Below are 22,357 nucleotides of genomic sequence, written 5' to 3' on the forward strand. Positions count from 1 at the left end.
GTTTGATTCTCACAATCTTGTTGTTTCTGTTTTGAAGGCTTTTGTTCCAGTCACCTGTTTGTGTCTCAATGGAGCAGACATGTGTTTGTCATGAGGACGGTCTGGCAGATGGAATTGTCTTTGAAAGAAAATCAAACTGGATTTTTTCAACAGGCTATGTCACATCAAATTCCAGATGAGTCTATAGTATATTTCTTAAGATTTAAGGATACTTTCCATTACCAAAGGATATTGTCAGAGGGCTGAATGAAGTGCAGATCCTCTAACCTTTGGAGATCCCATCCGTCTCACGGTAGAACCAAGTAAGTAAATCCAATTTCAATATTATTATAATGCATTTTTTCAAACCATGCACCTGGTTTTGTGAAAACATGACCTTTGTGTTTAGACGGTTGTAGTTAAAAGGGCTCAGTTAGGTCAGTTTGTCAGTCGTAATGCAGATGTAGGGTCAGGAGTGTTTTTGTAAGGGTTACGGTAGCCGTGCATTTTCAGCTACTGACACTTTAACGTTCGGAAAGCCGATAACCCTTACTGTCACACCAAGTAAGTACATCTTTTTAACTATTACAAGCTTTTACACCAACAATTGTGCTGTAGAAAATAGTGGAAAACTCCATTAATTAGGCTCAAACGGAGTCTGTTAGTTGCTTAGTTGGTTGTGCTGCCTTGTTGCGTTCAGCTTTTGAGCGCAGTATGTTAACTTGACATGTTACTCTGGAAAAAATCATTTGTAGTAGAGTAATTATATCTGTTCATAAGACTAGTGATGTTCTGTGCATGAATAGATGATTGCAAGGTTTTTTTCACTACATTATGAGCATAGTTTTGCAAATCCCACACGGGTCATTCTGTGTCAAATTAACCAAATTTCGGAAACTTCCCCAGCTCAAATCTTTGATTTTGTTCATATTTTTTTCTGTAGAAAGACAATCATAAGTAGTGATGGAAGCCAAAATGTTAAATGTCACAGATGTATACTTTCTAAGTAATCCGCTATTTTGTAGATGGGGTCAGAATGACAATTTTCACATTGGAGCCAAATTAGAGGGGTGTAAAAATGACTTTAGAAAGATGGCAGCATCGTTATTTTATTTTCACACAGAGATTGGAAGGTCTAATAGCTAAATCTGTTTACTTTCGCAATATTTGTTTCATTATATGCTAACTGCAATGGTTCAAAAATGGGAAAAAGCAAACAGTTTGCATGCTGTAACTCAACAAGTATTAAAGAGATCTTAATATCCTTTTAGATTCTGGTTCTTAACAAACGTTTCTTTTGGTATCTTCATTTTAAAGGCTCTCGATGGTTCAATCCCAAAGATATTGTGATCTTAATGCGGCTCCATGAGTAAATTGGTAAATTGTACACATTTTCAGTGGTCAAAAACCAAATGTGGGTCACTTTGCACACAGCTGATATTTTTTTCTTTTAAAGACAAATATCTGAAGAAAAAGTAATGTTAAAACTAGAAATGTATGTCGTGTTTTTCTATCAACTCAATTGCATAGAACGTACCTGTCTGAGTGCCATAAATATTAATTTTCCAAAGTTTGCATGACTGTAACTTTAAAAGCATTCAAGATATCTTAATATCCTTCTAGATTCTCATTCTTAAAAAAACTTTCCTTTTGAAATCTTCATTTTCAATATAGTTCAGTCCCATAGATATGGGTATCTCAAAGAAGCTCCATGTTCAAATTGTTGAATTTGATCCGTTTTCAATGATCAAAAACCAAATGTGGTTCACTTTGCACACAGCTGATTATTTGTTGCATTTAAAGAGGAATGTCTGAAGAATAAATAATGTTTAAACTAGGAATGTATCTTGTTTCCCGCTATCAAAAGAACTGCATAAAACACAACTCTCCGAGTACCAAAAATCCACTGAAAATTGTTAAGTTGAGGTATATTTGAGCAAGCTGAGCATAACTTGCTCTTAAAAGTGTATTTATAAGAATCCATATTTGAATCAGTTTTAGGGATATTTGGAAGAAATGCTTCTGAAACTACCAAGAGAGTTCAAATATGCAATATCATAACTACATGTTGCTGCATTGACATCCCTATATCTATGAGATTGAACCATATAGGGCCTTAAAAATGAAGATTCCAAAACAAAAGTACAACAAGAATCTAAAATGACATTAATATATCTTTAACACTTCTTGAATTAAAATCATGTAAACTACAGAAAAATGTGTTTTTGGTGTTTTGTATTCAGTTGTTTTGATTGAGGGGAATGAGATGCATTTCTAATTTCAGTGTTATTTGTTCTCCAGTCATTCTTCTTCAAAACACAATAACTATCAACTGTTTAAAATAAGCTACATTTGGGACTTGACCATTGAAAATGGATAAAATTCAACTATTTGGACATGGAGTCACAATATCTATGGGACAGAACTATATAGGGCCTTTAAAATTAAGATTACAAAAGAAACGTTTATTAAGAATGAGAATCTAGAAGGATGATAAGATATCTTGAATACTTTTAGAGTTATATGTATGCAAACTTTGTAAAAAGAACATTTATGGCACTTAGGTATGTTCTATGCAGTCGAGCTTATAGAAAAAAATGAGATACATTTCTAGTTTCAACATTATTTGTTCTTTAGATTTTCCTCTTTAAAATAAAAAGGTTATCAGCTGCTGTGTGCAAAGTGACCCACATTTGGTTTTTGACCACTGAAAATGTGTACAATTTACCCATTTGCTCATGGAGCCGCATTAAGATCACCATATCTCTGGGATCGAACCATCGAGAGCCTTTAAAATGAAGAAGCCAAAAGAAAAGTTTGTTAAGAACCAGAATCTTAAAGGCTATTAAGATATCTTTCATACTTCTTGAGTTACAGGCATGCAAACTTGAGGCAAAAGCCATCTTTACCAGTCACTGTTGGCATATAATGAAACACAGATTGCTAAAGTCAACAGATTTTACTAAAAGACCTTCCAATCTCTGTGTGAAAATAAAATAATGATGCTGCCATCTTTCTAAAGTCATTTTTATATATACCCCTCCAAATCTCAGGTGAAAATTTTCATTTTGACCCCCTTCTACAAAATAGTGGATTACTCAGTAAATATACATCTGTGACACTTAATATTTTGGCTTTCATCACTATTTATGTTTGTCTTTCTACAGAAAAAATATTAATAAAATCAAAAATTTGAACCGGGGACCTCTGGTTGAGTTGACACGGAATGATCCACATGTCAAGTCTTAGGATTGAAAAACTGATGAAAACTGTTTATTTGTCTTTGCTTAGAGGATGCTACACCTACCCCTCCGGTTTTGTCCATCTTGTCCCCTTTGGACAACAAAGGACAAGATATTTGTTTGGCCGCCGGGTTCTTTCCTCGAGACAAGACTATGAATTTGAATACAGACGGTAAAGAACTAAAAACAGACAATGCAGTCCTGTTCAAATCCAGCAAAACCTATTATTATGCTGGATTCAACGGTGGTAAAATCCAAAAATGCAAAGTGGATGAAGTAGTAGAACCAACAGCAGATGTCATCCCTGTGACAGGTTTGTACTTAAATAGATAATTAAAGTTTCTCTTTTATTTTATGTGATTTCTTTTTTTTTTTTCTTTCTTTTTTTTTTTTTTTTAAGTATTTCACTTTTTTAATATAAAGAATGATTTGTTTTCTACTTAATTCTTATTCTGTAGAAAAAACTAAAGGTTCGGTTGCACTGTCTTGTCCAACAAAGGATCCTAATGCTCATGCTCCTCCTGAGTTCTTAAACAGCGGTTAGTAATAAAATACATTATGTTATATGCATGCAACATATATATCTTGTATTTGTGAAGTTATCTATCAATGAATATGAATTCTGTGATTAATTTTTTGTTTGAATTTTTTTCAGATAAACCAAAAATGAACTCCATGACCCTTCTTGTGACAGGTCTGAGAATTCTGCTGGCTAAATGTGTTGCAGTCAATGTATTGATGACTGTGAAGGCATTTCTGTTTTAAAATATCAATTCGGCGAATCGAATTTCTTCACTTGATCAGATCCTGCCAAACAAACAAATGCTATTATAGTGAGTCACATGTCAGTAATTTTCCATATCTCTGTCTATTAATGTTAAGTGGAATGAAAAATACAAATGGTTAGTAATATTTTAAATATACAGATGTTGACCTTAAAAACATTTCTGAATTCAGTGTATTGCTTTGCTGTGTTTTCAGCTTTAGTTGCAGACCTAAATTTTTAGTTTTTGTAAATCAACAGTATAATTTTTTTCATAATTGTATCACAGTGTTTAAGACTTTTACATTATCTGATTGTGTTATTGTTTGCTATTTGCTAATGAGGCTCTCATCTTTGCATGTAATATAATCATTTTTCTTAAAATTAAATAATAAAATATCTTCATAAAGGAGAAGTTTCTTGTGAGTGTGTCTAAACCACAGCTTTAACAGCACACTGGTGCTGTAGACAGACTCTAACCACACTTCTGGATAAAGATCTATTGCTCGCTTCGGGTTCCAAGAATTAGTGTGTTTCGCTGCTAGTTTTTTTCCGCTCAGTGCCTCTGATAAAAAGAGAAAAACAGCTGTAAAACGTCTTGCATCTACAGCTTCTGGGGGCATTTTAATTAATTACTTAACTTTATTACTTAACTTGATTTAAAAAAAAAAAAAAAAAAAAAAAAAAATGTAATTGTTTGTCAAACCACTTTTTTTAATGATGACACACTACCGTTCAAAAGCTTTAGACTGATAAGATTTTTTTAAATGTTTTTAAAAGAAGTCTTTTCTGGCTGCATTTACAGCAAAAATTGTGAAATATTTTTACAATTTAAAAGAACTGTATTCTATTTGAATATCTTTTAAAAAGTCATTTATTTCTGTGATGGCAAAGCTGAATTTTCAGCATCATTACTCCAGTCTTCAGTGTCACATGATCCTTCAGAAATCATTCTAATATGCTGATTTGCTTCTCAAGAAACATTTATTATTATTATCATCAATGTTGAAAACCTTTCGCAACCTTATAAATGTCTTCACTGTCACTTTTGATCAATTTAATGCATCCTTGCTGAATAAAAGTATTAATTTCTTTAATTTCTTTCTAAAAAAACCCCAAACTTTTGAACAATAGAGTATGATAGAAAAGATTTCTATTTCAGAGAAATACTAAACTTTCTATTCATCAAATTATTCTGATGTTCACAACTATTTTCAACATTGATAATATTAATAAATGTTTTTGAGAAGCAAATCATCATATCAGAATGATGTCTGAAGGATCATGTGACACTGAAGACTGGAGTAACGGTGCTGAAAATTCAGCTTTGATCGCAGGAATAAATTACATTTTAAAATATATTCAAATAGAAAACAGTTATTTTAAATTGTAAAAATATTTCACAATATTGCTGTATGTTGGATCAAATAAAAGTAGCCTTGGTTAGCATAACTTCTTCTTTGCTTTATAGTCTTTGCTACATTGCTAGTCTCTTCAAAGCGGATATTTGTTTAGTTGTATTTACAAATCACTTAATTTTATTTATGAATTATTAATTAATGTATATTAAGTAAGATGTTCTCACTGACTCATTTCATTGACACACTGAACCTCATGAAATAAAACGTGTACTGCCCTCTTGTGGCATACAGTGGGATTTTGCATGTCCCATTCTGCTTGTCTTAACAGGCAGACTTGAGTGACCCCTAGTGGCCGCCTGAGCTTCGGTACCATAAGTAATTCCGCATATTCCACGTTTTGTGTGAACACATAAAAGTTGTTTGGCTTGAGGAGATAAATGGTTCTTGTCCGGCCTGGCTCATGTCCCGATTTCCATTCGACTTTAACCCACTATAAGAGGACTCGCAAAATAAAATGTGCATTTGCTTGATGCTCTATCCAAAACAAAGAGGCAAGAGTTTTGGTTAGAGCAGAAGAGTTCATTTAGAGCTTGTTAACATTCAGTTTTAATATGCGTTGACAAAACAAAACCGAGTAAAGAGAAGACAAATGTTATTAACCTCTTTAACACACTGCTCCTGTAGGTTGACAGGAATGCACAACAATAAATAGGCCACGTGTCACGCTAAAACTAGGCCAGTAGAACACTGATGTCTATATGAAGAGGTGAGTTACCATATATTCCTCATGATTTGAATAGTTTCTTCACCTAGTCTAAAATGTTCAGTTTGGGCAGGTGTTTCTTTAACTCTCTGGTTTGGAATGATGTTTTAGCAACGTTTGAGAAGTGCAGCTAAACTCACACATTCAAAACACTGTATCTTACACAGGAAGTGCAGGAATATCCCAGGATCTGATGTAAATTGAGAGTAGTGACACTAAGGTAAGGATTTAAACTGCTACAAAATTAAAAATGTATTGAATTTGTTTCACCAGCACAGTAAAATATGTTTAAATGTATTAGAGAGGCTGCTGCATCACAGTCACTGATATTCTCATAGATGTGAATGATTTGCTATGGCTGCTAAAGACTCTTGGCTTCATTATAATGTGTTTCATGACAAATTTAAGACAAATAGTAAAAAAAAATCCTTCCATTCTGTTTTCAAAATTCAAAAATATTTGTTTGGCATGCATTTGATGATGCTAAAATTTAGGGAGAAAGTATGTATTGAGTATGTAAAGAATTGTATTGAGCATTTTATCATTGATCCTGAGAGTTTGGTAAATGATGATGTGAAGATATCCCATTTAAATCCATCTTCTTTTTCTCTATATTGTAGGAAGAGGTTTTATGTATGGGAGTGCAACACTGTGGTCGTCTGGTTCGGGCTTCAAGTTCATTATAGGATCTGGAACAAAGTTAATTGTTCACTCCAGTGAGTAATATTATTTTTTTATATATCTTTTGTTGCTTTTATAGCAGGAAAAGTATTGCTTTTAATTATTATTATTATTTTTTTTTAATCAAAGGGTAGTGGGATGAGTGCAACATTTTCATTATCACCTGTGATAATTCACAGTTTATAAATGAAATGTTTTGTAATTTATCCATCTTAGTTAGCACATAAAATTACTGATCAGTTGAGGGTGTTTGCACTGAAGGATATTTGACATGGTGTGTAGTGCTGTGTGAATGATCAGGGATTCAATAAGATCGTTTTTGGCACCGGTACAAAACTTATAGTGGAATCAGGTGAGATTTATAATTCTTTATGGCTTTTAAGTCTTCTGTAATGCAAAAAAAGTGAGCATTTCTCCATTTATATACTGATAAATACTGATTCACTCCTTAACTTATTTAAAACCAGTTACCTCTCCTCTGAAAGTATGAAGAAGATAAAGTACAAACTGCATTCTGTGTGCATGTGATTGTATATTAGTCACACATGCAGTGTTTGACAATGCAATGACTAATATAGTTCATAATGAATGTGGTTCTTGATTTTATAAAAATAGTTTGAATCAGAGGGAAATGGCTAGAAAATATCTCTGTAAACGTAACATGAATTATAACACATTATCAGAGCTTAAATGAGATAAAGTGCTGAGGAGTTTTTGTTAAGCAGTGTATCTCTGTGAGAATGCTATAGGGGTTAACCAGGTCACATTTGGTCAGGGCACCAGACTCTTTGTGGAACAAAGTAAGTTGTATTTATTTGTCTAACAATTAATTTGGCAACACTTTACAATAAGCTTCCATTTGTTAGCATTAGTTGAACTAACATGAACTAATGATGAAAAATACTTAAGTAATCTTAGTTGGTGTCAAATTTAAAGTTTACTAATGCATTATGAAAATCAAAAGGTGTATCAGTAATATTTAAGAACATTTACATTAACAAAGATGAATAAATTCTGTAACAAATGTATTGTTAGTTAATGAGTTAACTAATGGGACCTTTTTATAAAGTGTTACTGTTCACTGAATTGAAATGTGTAGGGCTAAAAATGAACATTGGTTGCAGATCTCATTTAGTGGTTTGCATCTAAATAGCAGTCTGTTTAAGTGTAAAAAATAAAGTCTTAGTATATTTTTGATGATGCATTTTCATTAAAAGATCCAACTGCATAGCAGTTATTTTTGAAAGACTTTAGTATTTGGTTATTTTTCTTTGAGCTAAATCCAATTTCAGTGTACTTTAAACTTCAATTAAATGCCATGCATTGCTCACTTAAGAAAACATACATTTTTATTGTTGAAATATTTTAAAACATATCCATCTTCAAAATGGAGGCCTACTGTTCGCTGGGTTTCTGTTATGGTGTGTAACTTTGTGTGACTAGAGGGAATGACAAGCTTACTTTTGCAAGTGGCATGAAACTAATTGTAGAATCAAGTAAGTTTCTACTCTCTCTAATCTCAAAATTATTAGAAATGTCACTTTTAAATACTAAATAATCAGTTTGCAAATATATGTACAGTAAAATCCAACATGTATTTTGCATATGGTTTAGAGATGCTTGTTTTTGACACACTTCTTCAAAACATACATAAATTGGTCTTTATTTTTGAACATTTACATACAATTTAGGAACTTAATTTATCCTACAAGCATTCTTGTTGGCACTGCTGGGCTTTTTTCTGGAGTTAAAACATTATATTTGTAACATAAAACTTGGGAACTTTTCTTGAACAAACAAATCTTACCAATAAACGAAAAAATATTAATGCGCATTGCAGTCTTTTCTGATAGGCAGCATGTGGTTGTAGAGATTGCTTCTCATGCATAGGTAAATGTATGGATGTGTAGCCATGTGTGAATACTGGCAGCCTTGGAAAGATCATTTTTGGTCAAGGAACCAAACTTTTCATCCATGCAAGTAAGTTTGCACTTCAATAATTGCAAAATCTTCAGAGTTGTGTATATTATTGTTTTTTTTTTTTTTTTTTTTTTTTTTGCATTAACTCTTGAGAGAGTTCTGTGAGTTTGGCAGTGGTATTGGTCTAGTAACTGGGCTAGTAATCCAAATGTTGAAGGTTCAAACTATATAAAAGGCGGCTGATAAACTGCAGGGTTGCTGAAAGTCCTAGAGAAATTGCTCTGAGGAGGCTGTCTGCATGAGTCCACTGGAAAACAGTTTGATTGAGAATATGATTGAGATATAAAAATTCTGTCTTTTTATATTCACTTTAAACATGCTCAGTTATGAAAGACTTAGATATTACACGTAGGTTTAAATCTATGCTTTGGAAACTAAACATTGATTAATTACATGCATAATAAGAAAATGCTGTGAAATTAAATAATAGTAATATTAATTATAAAAAGTGTATATAAATTAAAACTGATCCATAGTTGTGTTGGATGAACAGTAGCAGTAAGTGTTTGGCAGTATTTGGTATGGAGTGTCTCTTTGTGTGACTACTAGCGTAGACAAAATCATTTTTGGGAAAGGAACAAAGCTGCTAATTCAATCCAGTAAGTAACATAACTATATCATGTTTGATAATGGAAACTAAAATCTGTATGAATTATATTAATCTTCTCAATTGTTAAATTCCTGAGCAATGTACTACTACATGACACATAGTCATACAAAGATACATAGTCAAATTATTCATTTTAAATTCTAAAAACAAAGGTGCATTGGTTTAGTTTCTATCATTTATTGTAGAGTGGAAATGGTTATTGTAGTGGGGAAGTCTACTGTGTGAATGTTGGTGCTGGCAATAAGCTGATTTTTGGTCAAGGGACCTATCTTATCATTCAATCAAGTAAGTAAGAGTATGTCAGTTATAGAAACTAATTAAACAGATTAAATGTGATGCACTAAAATAATTTTTACCAAGGCCATTATCATGTGCTACGACTTTTTTAAATGTTTGGTTTTACGCTTTTGCAATATCTTTGAATCATTCGAGTACTGAATATAACTGTATCCAGTGAGGGAATCACAATTAGGTTTATGGACGTGTAAATGTGTGAATACGGCTAGGGTTAAGGTCATATTTAGGAGCGGGACAAAGATTTTTCTTTAGAAAAGTTTCCTATTTGGTCAGAGGATTTTTTCCCCTCTCTCTAGTGGATGGTCATTTCAAAATCTTTGTTTTGGCCACTGGACTGTGCGTAGGTCAGTGGACTCATGGACTGTAGGCTGTAGTTGGATCGGAGCATGTGATGTTACAAGAACATCAAATGTATGGAAACAAATCACTTTTATTTCTAAAGCACTTTATATATCAATTTGATCAGTTTTCATCAAAGTTCACCAATTCTGAAATGAGATGTAAAATATTTCCTTAAACACACTGATTTAAAAATTCTACCTTGAAAGTTTAGATCTTTCTGCAGTGATTGAGTATTTGACACAGGCTGTAGTGCTGTGTGGATGCAAATACTAACAAGATGTTCTTTGGCAGTGGAACAAAACTTGTAGTTGAATCAGGCAAGTATTTGTGTAATTATGTTCATATTGTATCATTTGATTTAGTGATGGCTTGTTATAGCGAAGCTAAAGCCATAATGTTTTTATCTCATTGGATCTTTGGCATTTAAATTGCATTTGTTTTATGGTAGAGTATGATCATCCAATGCGTAATTGATGTGAATAGATAAAGCTTTTTAAAAAGTTGGTTTAGTTGTGTGTGGTAGTTCAGAACGATAGATCATAAAAGGTTCACTGTCCCCAAGTAATTTTGCTGGGAAAATTACATGAAGTCATTGTGAAAAATGCAACACATTTACTGTAGCCATTTATTTTGCTTAAGTTTAGTGTTTGAGAACTAATAATGGGGTAAATATAATGGGCAATGGGTAAAATATATAGTGTTTTGCACTGTGTGAATGCTGGAGGTGGATATAACAAGCTGATCTTTGGGTCGGGCACAGCTTTACACATTCAGTTACGTAAGTAACAACACATCTCTTTAAGATAGTACATTTAGGACGTTTTTTCCATTGAATTACACATCTAAAACAACAACAAAAAACAAGGAAATTAAGTTGCATTAGTGTTATTTTAATCATAGTCGGTAAACACCCGAAGTTGAAATTGAATGTCATAAATATAGCCATTATAATAAATATGCCATTATTTTGTTCATTGTGAAAAATTATACAACCCAATAATATCTTTAAGGAAGCATGTAGACGATATGCAAAAACAAATGTTAAATGCACTTACAGAAGTTAAATTAATTTGCTTAAAAGTAATTCGTCAGTAGTTATTGTCGGACATTTATATTTGTGCGTCTTCGCTTTATGTTGATGCCATGAAAGTCGGCATGTATTTGTTAGAGCACAAAGCGCTGTGTGTCTAGTAGTGGGGGAACATGGAAGGTTATTTTTGGAAAAGGAACAAAACTCATAATAAATTCAGGTATGTATAAATCCTAAATATAGATACACAAAGATAAATGCCTAAAATGCCCAGTTGAATCCAAATAAGGATTAATTTATATTGATATTGCCAACAGGTTGATTTCAATGCCTCTACATTTGTTACTAAAGCAAACAAACTTGTTCCCCCAAAAAAAATTCCAATTGAAAATCCAGCTCACTGGATTCATTTATTCAGCTTCAGTAATATAGTAGATAGATCAATGGACAGGTGAAGTTATATTCTCTAATTGCATCTTTAGTTATTAAACACTTCTAAATGTGATGAGAGGGTATTTGGTACAGGCTGTAGCTCTGTGTGAATACAGGAGATTATAAGCTTATATTTGGTGGCGGAACAAAACTCATTGTTGAATCAGGCAAGTATTTGTTTCTGAAAGTTGCAAACCGTTCAAAAAGCTTTGCTTTATATACCAGGTATATGTTTTGATTTAGTCACGTTCAATGAGTTTTCTCATTTTAATCACTTTTTTATGCAGCACATGCATTGCAATTAAATAAATAGAGGGATAAATTGAAAACGGGTGAAAGCATGATCCCTGATGGTCTTGTGTTACATACCAAATCATTAGGTTCATTTATTTGTTAAATAATTCATGAACTGTTGGGTGCATTTTTACAGTATTGATGAAGAGTGTATTTGTGAGAGAGCAGGGAGTTGTTGCTAAAGACCAAATTGGTGTGTGACTAGTGGAGACTTGAAAATCTATTTCGGCTCTGGAACTAAACTAACAGTTGGAACCAGTAAGTAGATTTGCATACATTCCTAATTTACTAGTTTCACTAGTATTTTTTTATAGAGCAATACATATGTTGCAGAACATATTTCAACAAACTTAGTGTGTCAGTGTGATGAGTTTTATGCAGAAATATAGTGCTTAATACCTAGCACAAGTGAAAAATCATTGTTGTTTTATATGAGATGATAGTCATAAGGTTTTTGATTTGTAGTCTGACATTGTGTGAATGCTGGAGTTGGAGGAAAGGTGTTCTTTGGAACAGGCACAAAACTGATAATCCAAAGCAGTAAGTTCATAAAGATCAGTGATGCTTACATTGAAATGTTTTATTTTACATTTCTTAGATAAATAATCGAGTGGGTTTTAATTAAAATGCAGTTAGACATTAATAAGACACTTAATGTGCCATCTCTTTTTGTGTAACTACAAGTACACTGAAGACTATCTTTGGAACAGGCACTAAATTCACAGTCAGTGCCAGTAAGTTGGCCATGTTTGCTTTAATTAGTTTAATTAAATAAAGTTTATTCCATGTTGATGTAGTCTTCAGGAGAAACTAACGCACATTAGGAAACCTGTTTTAATAACCTGATTATTCTACAGTTAATTTCTGTATGTTTCTACAATTCTGTTTTGAAGCTGGTGTTTGCCTTCACTTAAACATTCAGCATGTTTTTGTGTTGCTGTATAACTGTGTGTGACTACTTCTGGAACACAGAAAGTAATATTTGGAACAGGCACAAAGCTCATTGTAAATACAGGTAAATAATTTCTATTTGCTCTTTAGATTTAGATCACATCTCTTAAATACGCAAGCTAACATGCAAACAAGATTAATCCTGTATCCTCTTGTGCTATTATTAATAGTGCATTTATTTTAATATTGGAGGTGCATTTTAGGTAAAGCATGTGAGAAAACAGTAAATTTAGTAATTTATGTAAATAATGCTAAGTATAATTGTGTATGTTTAAATAAGGAACATGTTAATGTCGAGTTTGTAGTGCTGAATTACAGTGAAGCGCTCAGATAGTGTGCTATAATGAGTTATAGTTATGACGCTTCACATTGTGTGACTGATGGATATGGAAAAGTGATCTTTGGTTCTGGCACAAAATTACACGTTATTACAAGTGAGTATGCAGAATCAGATATATTCTACGGTTACCAACTTTCCTACATTGACCTATAAAATGGACAATAGGAGATGAATGAGAGTATTTTCACATGAAGCCATGTGATTGTGGAAAAGGAATTTATCAAATATGAATGGTCATAAAACTATAAAACGTAATATGTGAAAGCAGCTTAATCAAACAGTGTTGAATTGTGTTGAAGGTTTTGGTTGTGTGTTGTCATGTTGTGTGACTACTGGAGGAGGTTATAAGTTGATCTTTGGGTCAGGCACAAAGTTGATAATTGACACAAGTAAGTTTATTTATTTCAACAGTGCTTTAAAAATTGCGTGACTTACATTCTTATTCTTTTTTTTATCATATTTGCTTATAAAGCTATTGTTACTTTTGTAGATTGACTTTTGTCTTAGATGTCAAACACTAAAATATACTGTAATCTGTTTTAAATCAGGGGAAAGATGCTAAACACTTCACTTTAGTGCATTTTTGCACTGACCAAAGTTGATCCATGAAAAAGTGTTGCCAGTAAATACGCTGTAAAAAAAAAAAAAAAAAAAAAAAAAAAAAATCCTGTTAAATTTACAGTAAAAAATTATGGTAATTTTTTTTACAACTTATAACTGTATATTTCATTAAGTGATATAATATGTCTACCTATTTTAACTACCAAAGTAGTTAAATTACTGTAAAATGTAATCACGAGAATAGTAATTGATAGTTTCTACTTGCAAAAAGCATCAATTTGACAGTATTTTAAAGTTAAATTACATGTAATGTGATGTTAAACCATTTAAAAATTTCACCATATATGGTAAGGTAAGTTATAGTTAACCAATAGACATGTTTTTACTATAGCATTTTTACAGTATTTTACTGTAATTTTATTTTTTTATTATTATTTTTTTTTATACAGTGTTGTTTATTGGAAATTCTATTCATCATTGTCCATATCCTCACTGTTATTAAATACAAAGGTAAATTTGCTAAATCTTAACCATTAGTTTGGATTCACTTTTTCATTGGTTTAACTGTAGAAAGTTATTGTCATGGTAAACTGCATTGTGTGACTTCATCTGGACTCTATCAAATCTATTTTGGCTCTGGAACCAAACTGATAGTTGAAACAAGTAAGTGTTTATAGAGAAGTAGAAAAATCACAAACCATTTCTAGATCCAGATCATGATATAATTGTGAAATTGCTGTAATTTAGACACATGCTTAGTCCCATTTTTTCCAAGTTCAATACGTTTATCAAAATGCTTTTAATTAGCAATGATTAGTTCTCACTTTGACATGAATAAGTTGGCAGGTGAGTTGATTTTAGTTCTTCAGGACAGTTTTTGTTCAGTGATCTGGTACTGTGTGACTTCTGGAGGTGGAGGCTACAAGATTATCTTTGGGACAGGCACAAATTTAATAGTTGAAAAAAGTAAGTTTGTTTATATTGGATATATTGGTGTGCAGAATTCTTAATTAAGATATGGCTTTTCAAGAAAAGCAATGATTCTATGACTTTTCATTTTATTGAAAAGGTTTGCTCAGTTTCTAATTAAGTACTTTAGACAAATCGTAGGTATTGGACACATTTTCTTGGTAGTAAACCCTGTCTTACAAGATAACCAATATTGGAAAATGTGAGATTTTTAAGCTTTATTAGTAATGCTTTTACAATAAAGTTAAATTTGTTAACATTCATTGAAATGAAATGTTAAAAATGCATTAGTATATGTAGAAATTAACATTAATCTAGGTTGAATCTTACTGTAAAGTGTCGCCGCTTATCTTAAGTAATAGCATAGTGAAGGTTTCTGTAGAGACAAAATATAGTGTGTGACTCAATCTGGAGGCACGAAAATATTTTTTGGCTCTGGAACCAAAGTGACCATTGAAAGTAGTAAGTGTTTTGCCAACATATAAATTACACACATTGTTCTATAGTATAAAAATGCATTCTTCCATATGCAAGTGAGCTGGAAATTAAAGACGAGCACAAAAAAAGTTTATAGTATATATATAGTGGTATATAATAGTTCAATCCATTTTGACACAATGTAGACAATATATGCATAAAGTCATATTAAGTGATATTTTGGTCAGATGTAATTGGAGTTTAAATAGAATTGTCTTTACAGAACACACCACATGGTAATTATGTGTGTTTGACAGAGTTTAAACTATGAATATAGATTTGTGTTGCATGTGACAAGGGATTTTGATGTGTGCTGTGGCATTGTGTGAATACTGGAGGTGCAGGAAAGCTAATTTTTGGGAAAGGCACAAAATTAACAGTTGATTCAAGTAAGTTCATTATGTTTAACGCTCCTCACATCGACATGAACGCTTTATCTGGTATCTCTTAGATTATGTGAAAATAGCAGCAATAGTTAAAACTAAGGCAGTTGTGTTGAGAAGAAAGTGTTTTTTCATCAATCATCGTCTTTTGCCTTTTAAAAAGAACTAAAGAACACTTACTGCTTGATTACATGCAAATGTCGTATTTGAGTAATTAGTGCAAATCAACTTTCCTGGTTATCGTTTGAAACAAAATGGAAACTGTACATTCAATTCACAACATTTAAGGCACATCAAAGTTGTTTGGGAATAGATTTAAATGAATAAAACTTTTGACTATAGCATCTCTGGAAAATCTGTATCAGGTTAAAATGATTTAAAAATTACTTGTTTTATTCAGCTGAAATGCATTTAGCAATATTATTAATAACAGAAAAGTTTAACTGAGCGATGGAGCGCACTTTGGCTGTCTCAGTAGTTTTTGCTGTTTGGTTTTGTAGTGTGTGAATACAGGTGGACTCAATAAGCTTATATTTGGGACAGGCACAAAGCTGTTCGTTGAAACAAGTAAGTTAATTATAATCACCATTATGTCGAATACACCAAATTCTAGACATTGTTGACACTGTCCCAGATTTGATAAATTAAGAGAGAACTTGGTTTTGGGAAAAGCTGTTTAACTAGTGTAAATGTTTGAGTATTTTTTTAGGCAAACTTGGTACCACTTTATAATAAGGTTCATTAGTTAAACATTAGTTAATGTATTAACTAACATGAACTAACCATGAACAATACATTTGTTACTGTATTTACTAATCTTCGTTAAGTTGATGAAAATACAGTTGTTTATTGTTTGTTAGTTCACAAGATTTTAATAATGTATTATGTTGAAATTAACATTAACAAAGATGAATAAATGCTGTATAAATGCAGTTCATTGTTATTACTAATGTAGTTAACCAATGTTAACTAATGAATCTAATTGTAAAGTGTTACCGCAAACTCTATAAGCAGTCAGCTTGTTTTTGTGTGACTGTTTAACTGTGTGTGTCTGGTAATGCACAGAAACTAATATTTGGGAAAGGCACAAAACTCACTGTAAATGCAGGTAAAATTGATTTAATTTTGCACTTCTTTATGATTCACATCTTTTATGTTCTCAAGAGAGCATAGGTATAAGTACTGTATATATGTTAACACTTTACAATACGATCAATTTGTTAACATTAGTTATTAATGCATCATGAACTAAGAACACTATTTACACTGATTTAAATTAACTATTTATGTTAATTTAAAAAAAACACTATTGTTTACAATATTTTTTAATTCATGTTTGTTCACAATACATGTTAATTTATGCAGTTGTATGTTAAAATATGTATAAAGGGTAACACTTTAGTATAGGGAACACATATAAACTATTACCTATGACTTTTCCCTCAATAAACTCCTAATTTACTGCTTATTAATAGGTAGTTGTTAAGTTTAGGTATTGGGTAGGATTAAGAATGTAGAATAAGGTCATGCAGAATAAGGCATTAATATTTGATTAATAAGTACTAATAAATAGCCAATATTCTAGTAATATGCATGCTAATAAGTAACTAGTTAAAAGACCCTAAAATAAAGTGTTTCCGTATAAATGAATATTAACCTATATTATTAAAATGCAATAAAGTATTGTTCATTGTAAGTTCACAATGACTAATACATTAGCTAATGTTAAAAGTTGTTACCAAACAACTTTACAACACTTATTTTGCAGCATGTTTTTGTGTAGCTATATCACATTGTGTGACTCAGACAGGATTGAACAAAGTGATATTTGGGAAAGGCACAAAGCTCACTGTAAATGCAGGTAAAAACTAAGTTTTATAACTCTTATACATTCTTAAAAGAACAAGAACATAAGAATAAACATGCATATTCCCACATATAATAGATAATTTAGACATATTCTTATACATTTCAAGGACATATTTGTCAGTCAAAATCATTACATATCAGATATCCAGCTCATGATATAAAATTAATTGGGTTTATACATGTTCAATAAGTATATTTGACGATTTATTTCTCAAGAGAAATTAATACCCACGTGTATAAAGTATGCCAACAAAATAGTGCATATACCTGGACAGCATTTACTTTAAAATACTGGATAATTTAATAAGATTATCCTTTGTGGAGTGAAAACCAATCATGAAAGATTGATTGAGCCATTCAGGTCAGATAGTTTTTGTTTGGTGGTCTTACATTGTGTGACTTACGGAGGTGGAGGCAATAAGATTATCTTTGGCACAGGCACAACGTTGATTGTTGAAACAAGTAAGTTCATGATTATTATTCAGTATTGTGCACTGAATTCATCTTATTTGATTTCGTCCCTCTATAATTGTCATCGATCTGCAGGGGAAAAGTATTGCATAAGTTAACCTCTTGTCAGATGTTAAAATGAATCCAAATGGCCATGTTTCAGATGGATATTAGTGACATTTTACTCATTACGCTATCATTAAGAGATACCATATAATGGATTTTTAAACTACAGCATAATTAATTTTAACTTCAGACCCAATGGGAATGTTGGATCTTATGGAGAGAAATGCACTAAGCAAAATACTACAGTACTCTGTCATTTTTGCACAACACATTGCAACTAAAATGTTATAATATGATTTACATTCAGATTGTTTGTCAGTCAAACATCTATTTTATTATCAGAGGCTGAGTTTTATCTACAGGTATCTCTAGTTTTTGCTGTTTGGTTTTGTAGTGTGTGACTGGAAGTGGTGGATTCAATAAGATTATATTTGGAACAGGCACAAATCTGATTATTGAAACAAGTAAGTTAATTATTACTCAGTATACACCAAAATATCACTGACATGACAATGTTTTATGAAAAGCCTTGTTTTTTTTCCTCAATGGGATAAAACATAATTAAATTATAGCACAATATCTGTTAGCGTGAGAGCAGCTTTAAAGCCTAAATTTATAATTTTTGTACTGGAGCTCTATATTTTTGTATTAAAATCTATATTTGTGTTTCCCTTAAGCAGCAAGTTTTTGTGTAGCTATGTAACTGTGTGTGACTGACACTGGAGTAAGGAAAGTAATATTTGGGAAAGGCACAAGGCTCTTTGTAAATTCAGGTAAAACTCTTTCCTGCTGTTTTCTGTTTTAAAAGACTTACAGTATAGTGCACATAGAAGTAGATAAAGGTTTAATTACAATATGGAATTAGAAATTTAATTATAATTGAGTGGAATAAGAGGAATTTTTTAGTAAATCAGTGTAAAGACAAACATTCTCAGCATCTAACATTCATATATATGTGTAACCATATGTGTATAATAGTAACCAGTTAGAGTTATGACGTTTCGTACTGTGTGAATGATGGAAGTGGATATGGAAAGCTGATCTTTGGTTCTGGCACAAAATTATATGTTAATGCAAGTGAGTACACAGAATCCCACATGTATGTTTTTTTTTTCTTAAATGTTATAGCTACAACATTTACAAGCAACAGTAAAAGATAGTTCCAAAAAAATAGAATGTGTCAGATATATAATAGCAGGAGATAAAACTTTATTTTTAAATTAAACTTTAAAATACGTGAAAGCAGATTCATAAAAACAGAGCGGTGATAAACGTGTTCGAAGGTTTTGGTTGTGTGTTCTTATGTTGTGTGAATGGAGCTGGAGATAAGATTATCTTTGGGACGGGTACAAACCTGATAATCGAAACAAGTAAGTTTATTAATGCTAGTAGTGTTCTCAGGTATATTCATTTATATTCGCTGTGTATTATTACGAGCTATTATTTGCTTTTTTGTACCTAGCCATTCAAAACTTTAAAAAACAAAATCTTTCCAGTATGCAGTAAAGTTGAGCTTTGATATAAACAGCACTACCAGTGGTCATTCTTATTGGGAAATCTTTCACATTTTAGTCCATTATGATCCTTATAGCTTTATATTTTTGCTTATTTAAAGAGTAATTTATTATAAAATATATAATACATTGAAATCACTTTTATTAAAAACAAATCCGCATTTTCAGGAGTAAGTTATTGGTGTAATACCTTTTAATAAGGTTTCATTTGTTAACATTAGTTAACTACATTAGTTAACATCAACCAACAATGAACAATACTTCTACTGCATTGATTAATCTTAGTTAATGTTAATTTACTTATACATCTTTAAAATCAAAAGGTATATCTGTTAACATTAGTTAATGCACCGTGAACTAACATGCCAATAAAGAAAAATAAAGAAAACAAAATACTGCTAATTGATATTTAATTTTAGCTAATGCATTAACTAATATAACAAATGAGACAATATTGTAAAGTGTTCCTGTTATTGGTTTGGTAAACTGCATTGTGTGACTTCATCTGGTATCGGGCAAATTTATTTTGGCTCTGGAACCAAACTGAATGTTCAAACAAGTAAGTGATTTGGAGACTAGTAAAAACATTGGTGATACTTCAGTATGGGGAACAATTTTCAATTTTAACTAGTTGGTTATTAGCTTGCATATTGGCTGTTTATTAGTACTTACAAAGCACATGTTAATGCCTTATACAGCATGATCATATTCTACATCCCTTAATCCTACCCAATACCTAAACTTAAATGCTACAAAAACTACCTTACTAACTATTAATAAGCAGTAAATTAGGTGTTTATTAAGGGAAAAGTCATAGTTAATAGTGAATATGTGATCCCCATACTAAAGTGTTACCCAAAACATTTACGTATTTGTTATATATCAGCAATGCATATTAAGATAAAATGGAATAATTCAATCATATGTAGTCTTTAAGAGAAATGAATGAATATTTAACCACACATTTAAAATGCTAAAATGGTTCATTAGTATTGTGCTTTTATACCAAGTGTCATTTACGCTTTTTAATGCATATTTAATTCCCTTTATCAACGACAAGTTGTCACATTAATCACTGACTGCCTGAGAAAGTCTTTCAGGTAGTTTTTGCTTAGTGGTCTTATGTTGTGTGACTTCTGGAAGTGGAGCTTACAAGCTTTTCTTTGGGAAAGGCACAAAGTTGATAGTTGAAACAAGTAAGTGTTTTTGAGGCTAGTAAAGACATAAAAACACTTTTTTAATTGTATGTATGGAATGCATATCAATTGACAAATGTAATAAGTTAAACAAAACTGATGCATATTTAGTCACACATATACTAGACCAAAATGGTTATTTACACATGTAGTTTACTAATGGTCATCCATTACTGTGCTTTAAAATACACTTTATAATTATAACTTGTCATATTAATATTTAAGATTCACTGAGGAGAATTAATTTTCACATCAGTAGTTTTTGCTTAGTGGTCTAACATTGTGTGACTTCTGGAAGTGGAGTTGACAAGCTTATCTTTGGGAAAGGCACAAAGTTGATAGTTGAAACAAGTAAGTGCTTTTGAGACTAGTAAAGACGTATAAAACAGGAATGCATATCAATGAGTGAAAGAAAATTGATGCATATTTAGTCACAAGTATACCAGACCAGTGTAATTTACTAATGACCATTCATTAGGCTACTGTGCTTTAAAATGCATATTTAATACACCTTATAACTACAAGTTGTCATAATAATCATTACGATTGATTATGGAGAATGAAGTTTCAGGTCAGGTAGTTTTTGCTTAGTGGTCTTACATTGTGTGACTTCTGGAGGTGGAAATTTCAAGCTTATCTTTGGGAAAGGCACAAAATTGATAGTTGGAACAAGTAAGTGTTTTTGAAGCTAGTAAAGAGGTATAAAACAAAATATTTTTATAAATATATCAGAAATACGTATCAATAAGTTAAACAAAAACGGAAGCAAATTTAGTCACACGTATACCAGGACCAGCAAAATTGTTATTTACAAGTGTAATTTACTAATGATCATTCGTTACTGTCATTTAATATGCATATGTAATACACCTTATAACTACAAGTTGTCATATTAATAATTAAGATTCATTACGGAGAATTTATTTTCAGGTCAGGTAGTTTTTGTTTAGTTGTCTTACATTGTGTGACTTCTGGAGTTGGAACTGGCAAGCTTATCTTTGGGAAAGGCACAAAATTGATAGTTGCAACAAGTAAGTGTTTTGGGGGCTAGTAAAGAGGTATAAAACAACACATTTTTATTCATATATCAGAAATGCATATCAATAAGTTAAACAAAACAGATGCAAATTTATTCAAACGTATACCAGGACCAGCAAAATGGTCATTTACAATGTAATTTACTAATGATCATTCATTACTGTGCTTTTAAATGTATATTTAATGCAACTTATAACTTCAAGTTCATATTAATCATTAAGATTCTTTACGGATAAATAAGTTTCAAGTCAGGTAGTTTTTGCTTAGTGGTCTTACATTGTGTGACTTACGGAGGTGGAAATTACAAGCTTATCTTTGGGAAAGGCACAAAGTTGAGAGTTGAAACAAGTAAGTGCTTTTGAAGCTAGTACAGAGGTATAAAACAACACAATAATATACAAATATAGGGAATGCATATCAATAAGTTAAAGAAAACTGATGCATATTTAGTCACACGTATACCAGACCAGTGTAATTTACTAATGATCATTCATTACTGTAATTTAATATGCATATGTAATACACCTTATAACTACAAGTTGTCATATTAATAATTAAGGTTCATTACGGAGACTTAAGTTTCAAGTCAGGTAGTTTTTGCTTAGTTGTCTTACATTGTGTGACTTCTGGAAGTGCAAATTACAAGCTTATCTTTGGGAAAGGCACAAAATTGATTGTTGAAACAAGTAAGTGTTTTTGAGACTAGTATAAAACAACACATTTTTATACATATATCAGAAATGCATATAAAACAACTGATGCATATTTA

General features: G+C 31.5%; 1 protein-coding gene across 1 annotated transcript; it reads left to right on the forward strand.

The window, feature by feature from the left end:
• Positions 1 to 349: 349 nt before the first annotated feature.
• On the forward strand, positions 350 to 4,390 carry trdc (T-cell receptor delta constant). The gene is made up of 5 exons (XM_067364077.1): positions 350 to 358; positions 447 to 543; positions 3,271 to 3,534; positions 3,680 to 3,760; positions 3,877 to 4,390. Exons 1-5 carry the CDS (start codon positions 350 to 352, stop codon positions 3,984 to 3,986), a joined length of 561 nt encoding a protein of 186 aa, XP_067220178.1. The 3' UTR covers positions 3,987 to 4,390.
• Positions 4,391 to 22,357: the final 17,967 nt, after the last annotated feature.

Source organism: Chanodichthys erythropterus, chromosome 16, assembly GCF_024489055.1.
Source record: "Chanodichthys erythropterus isolate Z2021 chromosome 16, ASM2448905v1, whole genome shotgun sequence".
Classification (NCBI taxonomy): domain Eukaryota; kingdom Metazoa; phylum Chordata; class Actinopteri; order Cypriniformes; family Xenocyprididae; genus Chanodichthys; species Chanodichthys erythropterus.

Excerpts from the sequence above, each read along its gene's own strand:
- trdc (XM_067364077.1), top strand. Across the intron at positions 544-3,270 it reads AACCCTTACTGTCACACCAA|AGGATGCTACACCTACCCCT; the intron begins GTAAGTACATCT and ends GTCTTTGCTTAG. Across the intron at positions 3,761-3,876 it reads TCCTGAGTTCTTAAACAGCG|ATAAACCAAAAATGAACTCC; the intron begins GTTAGTAATAAA and ends AATTTTTTTCAG.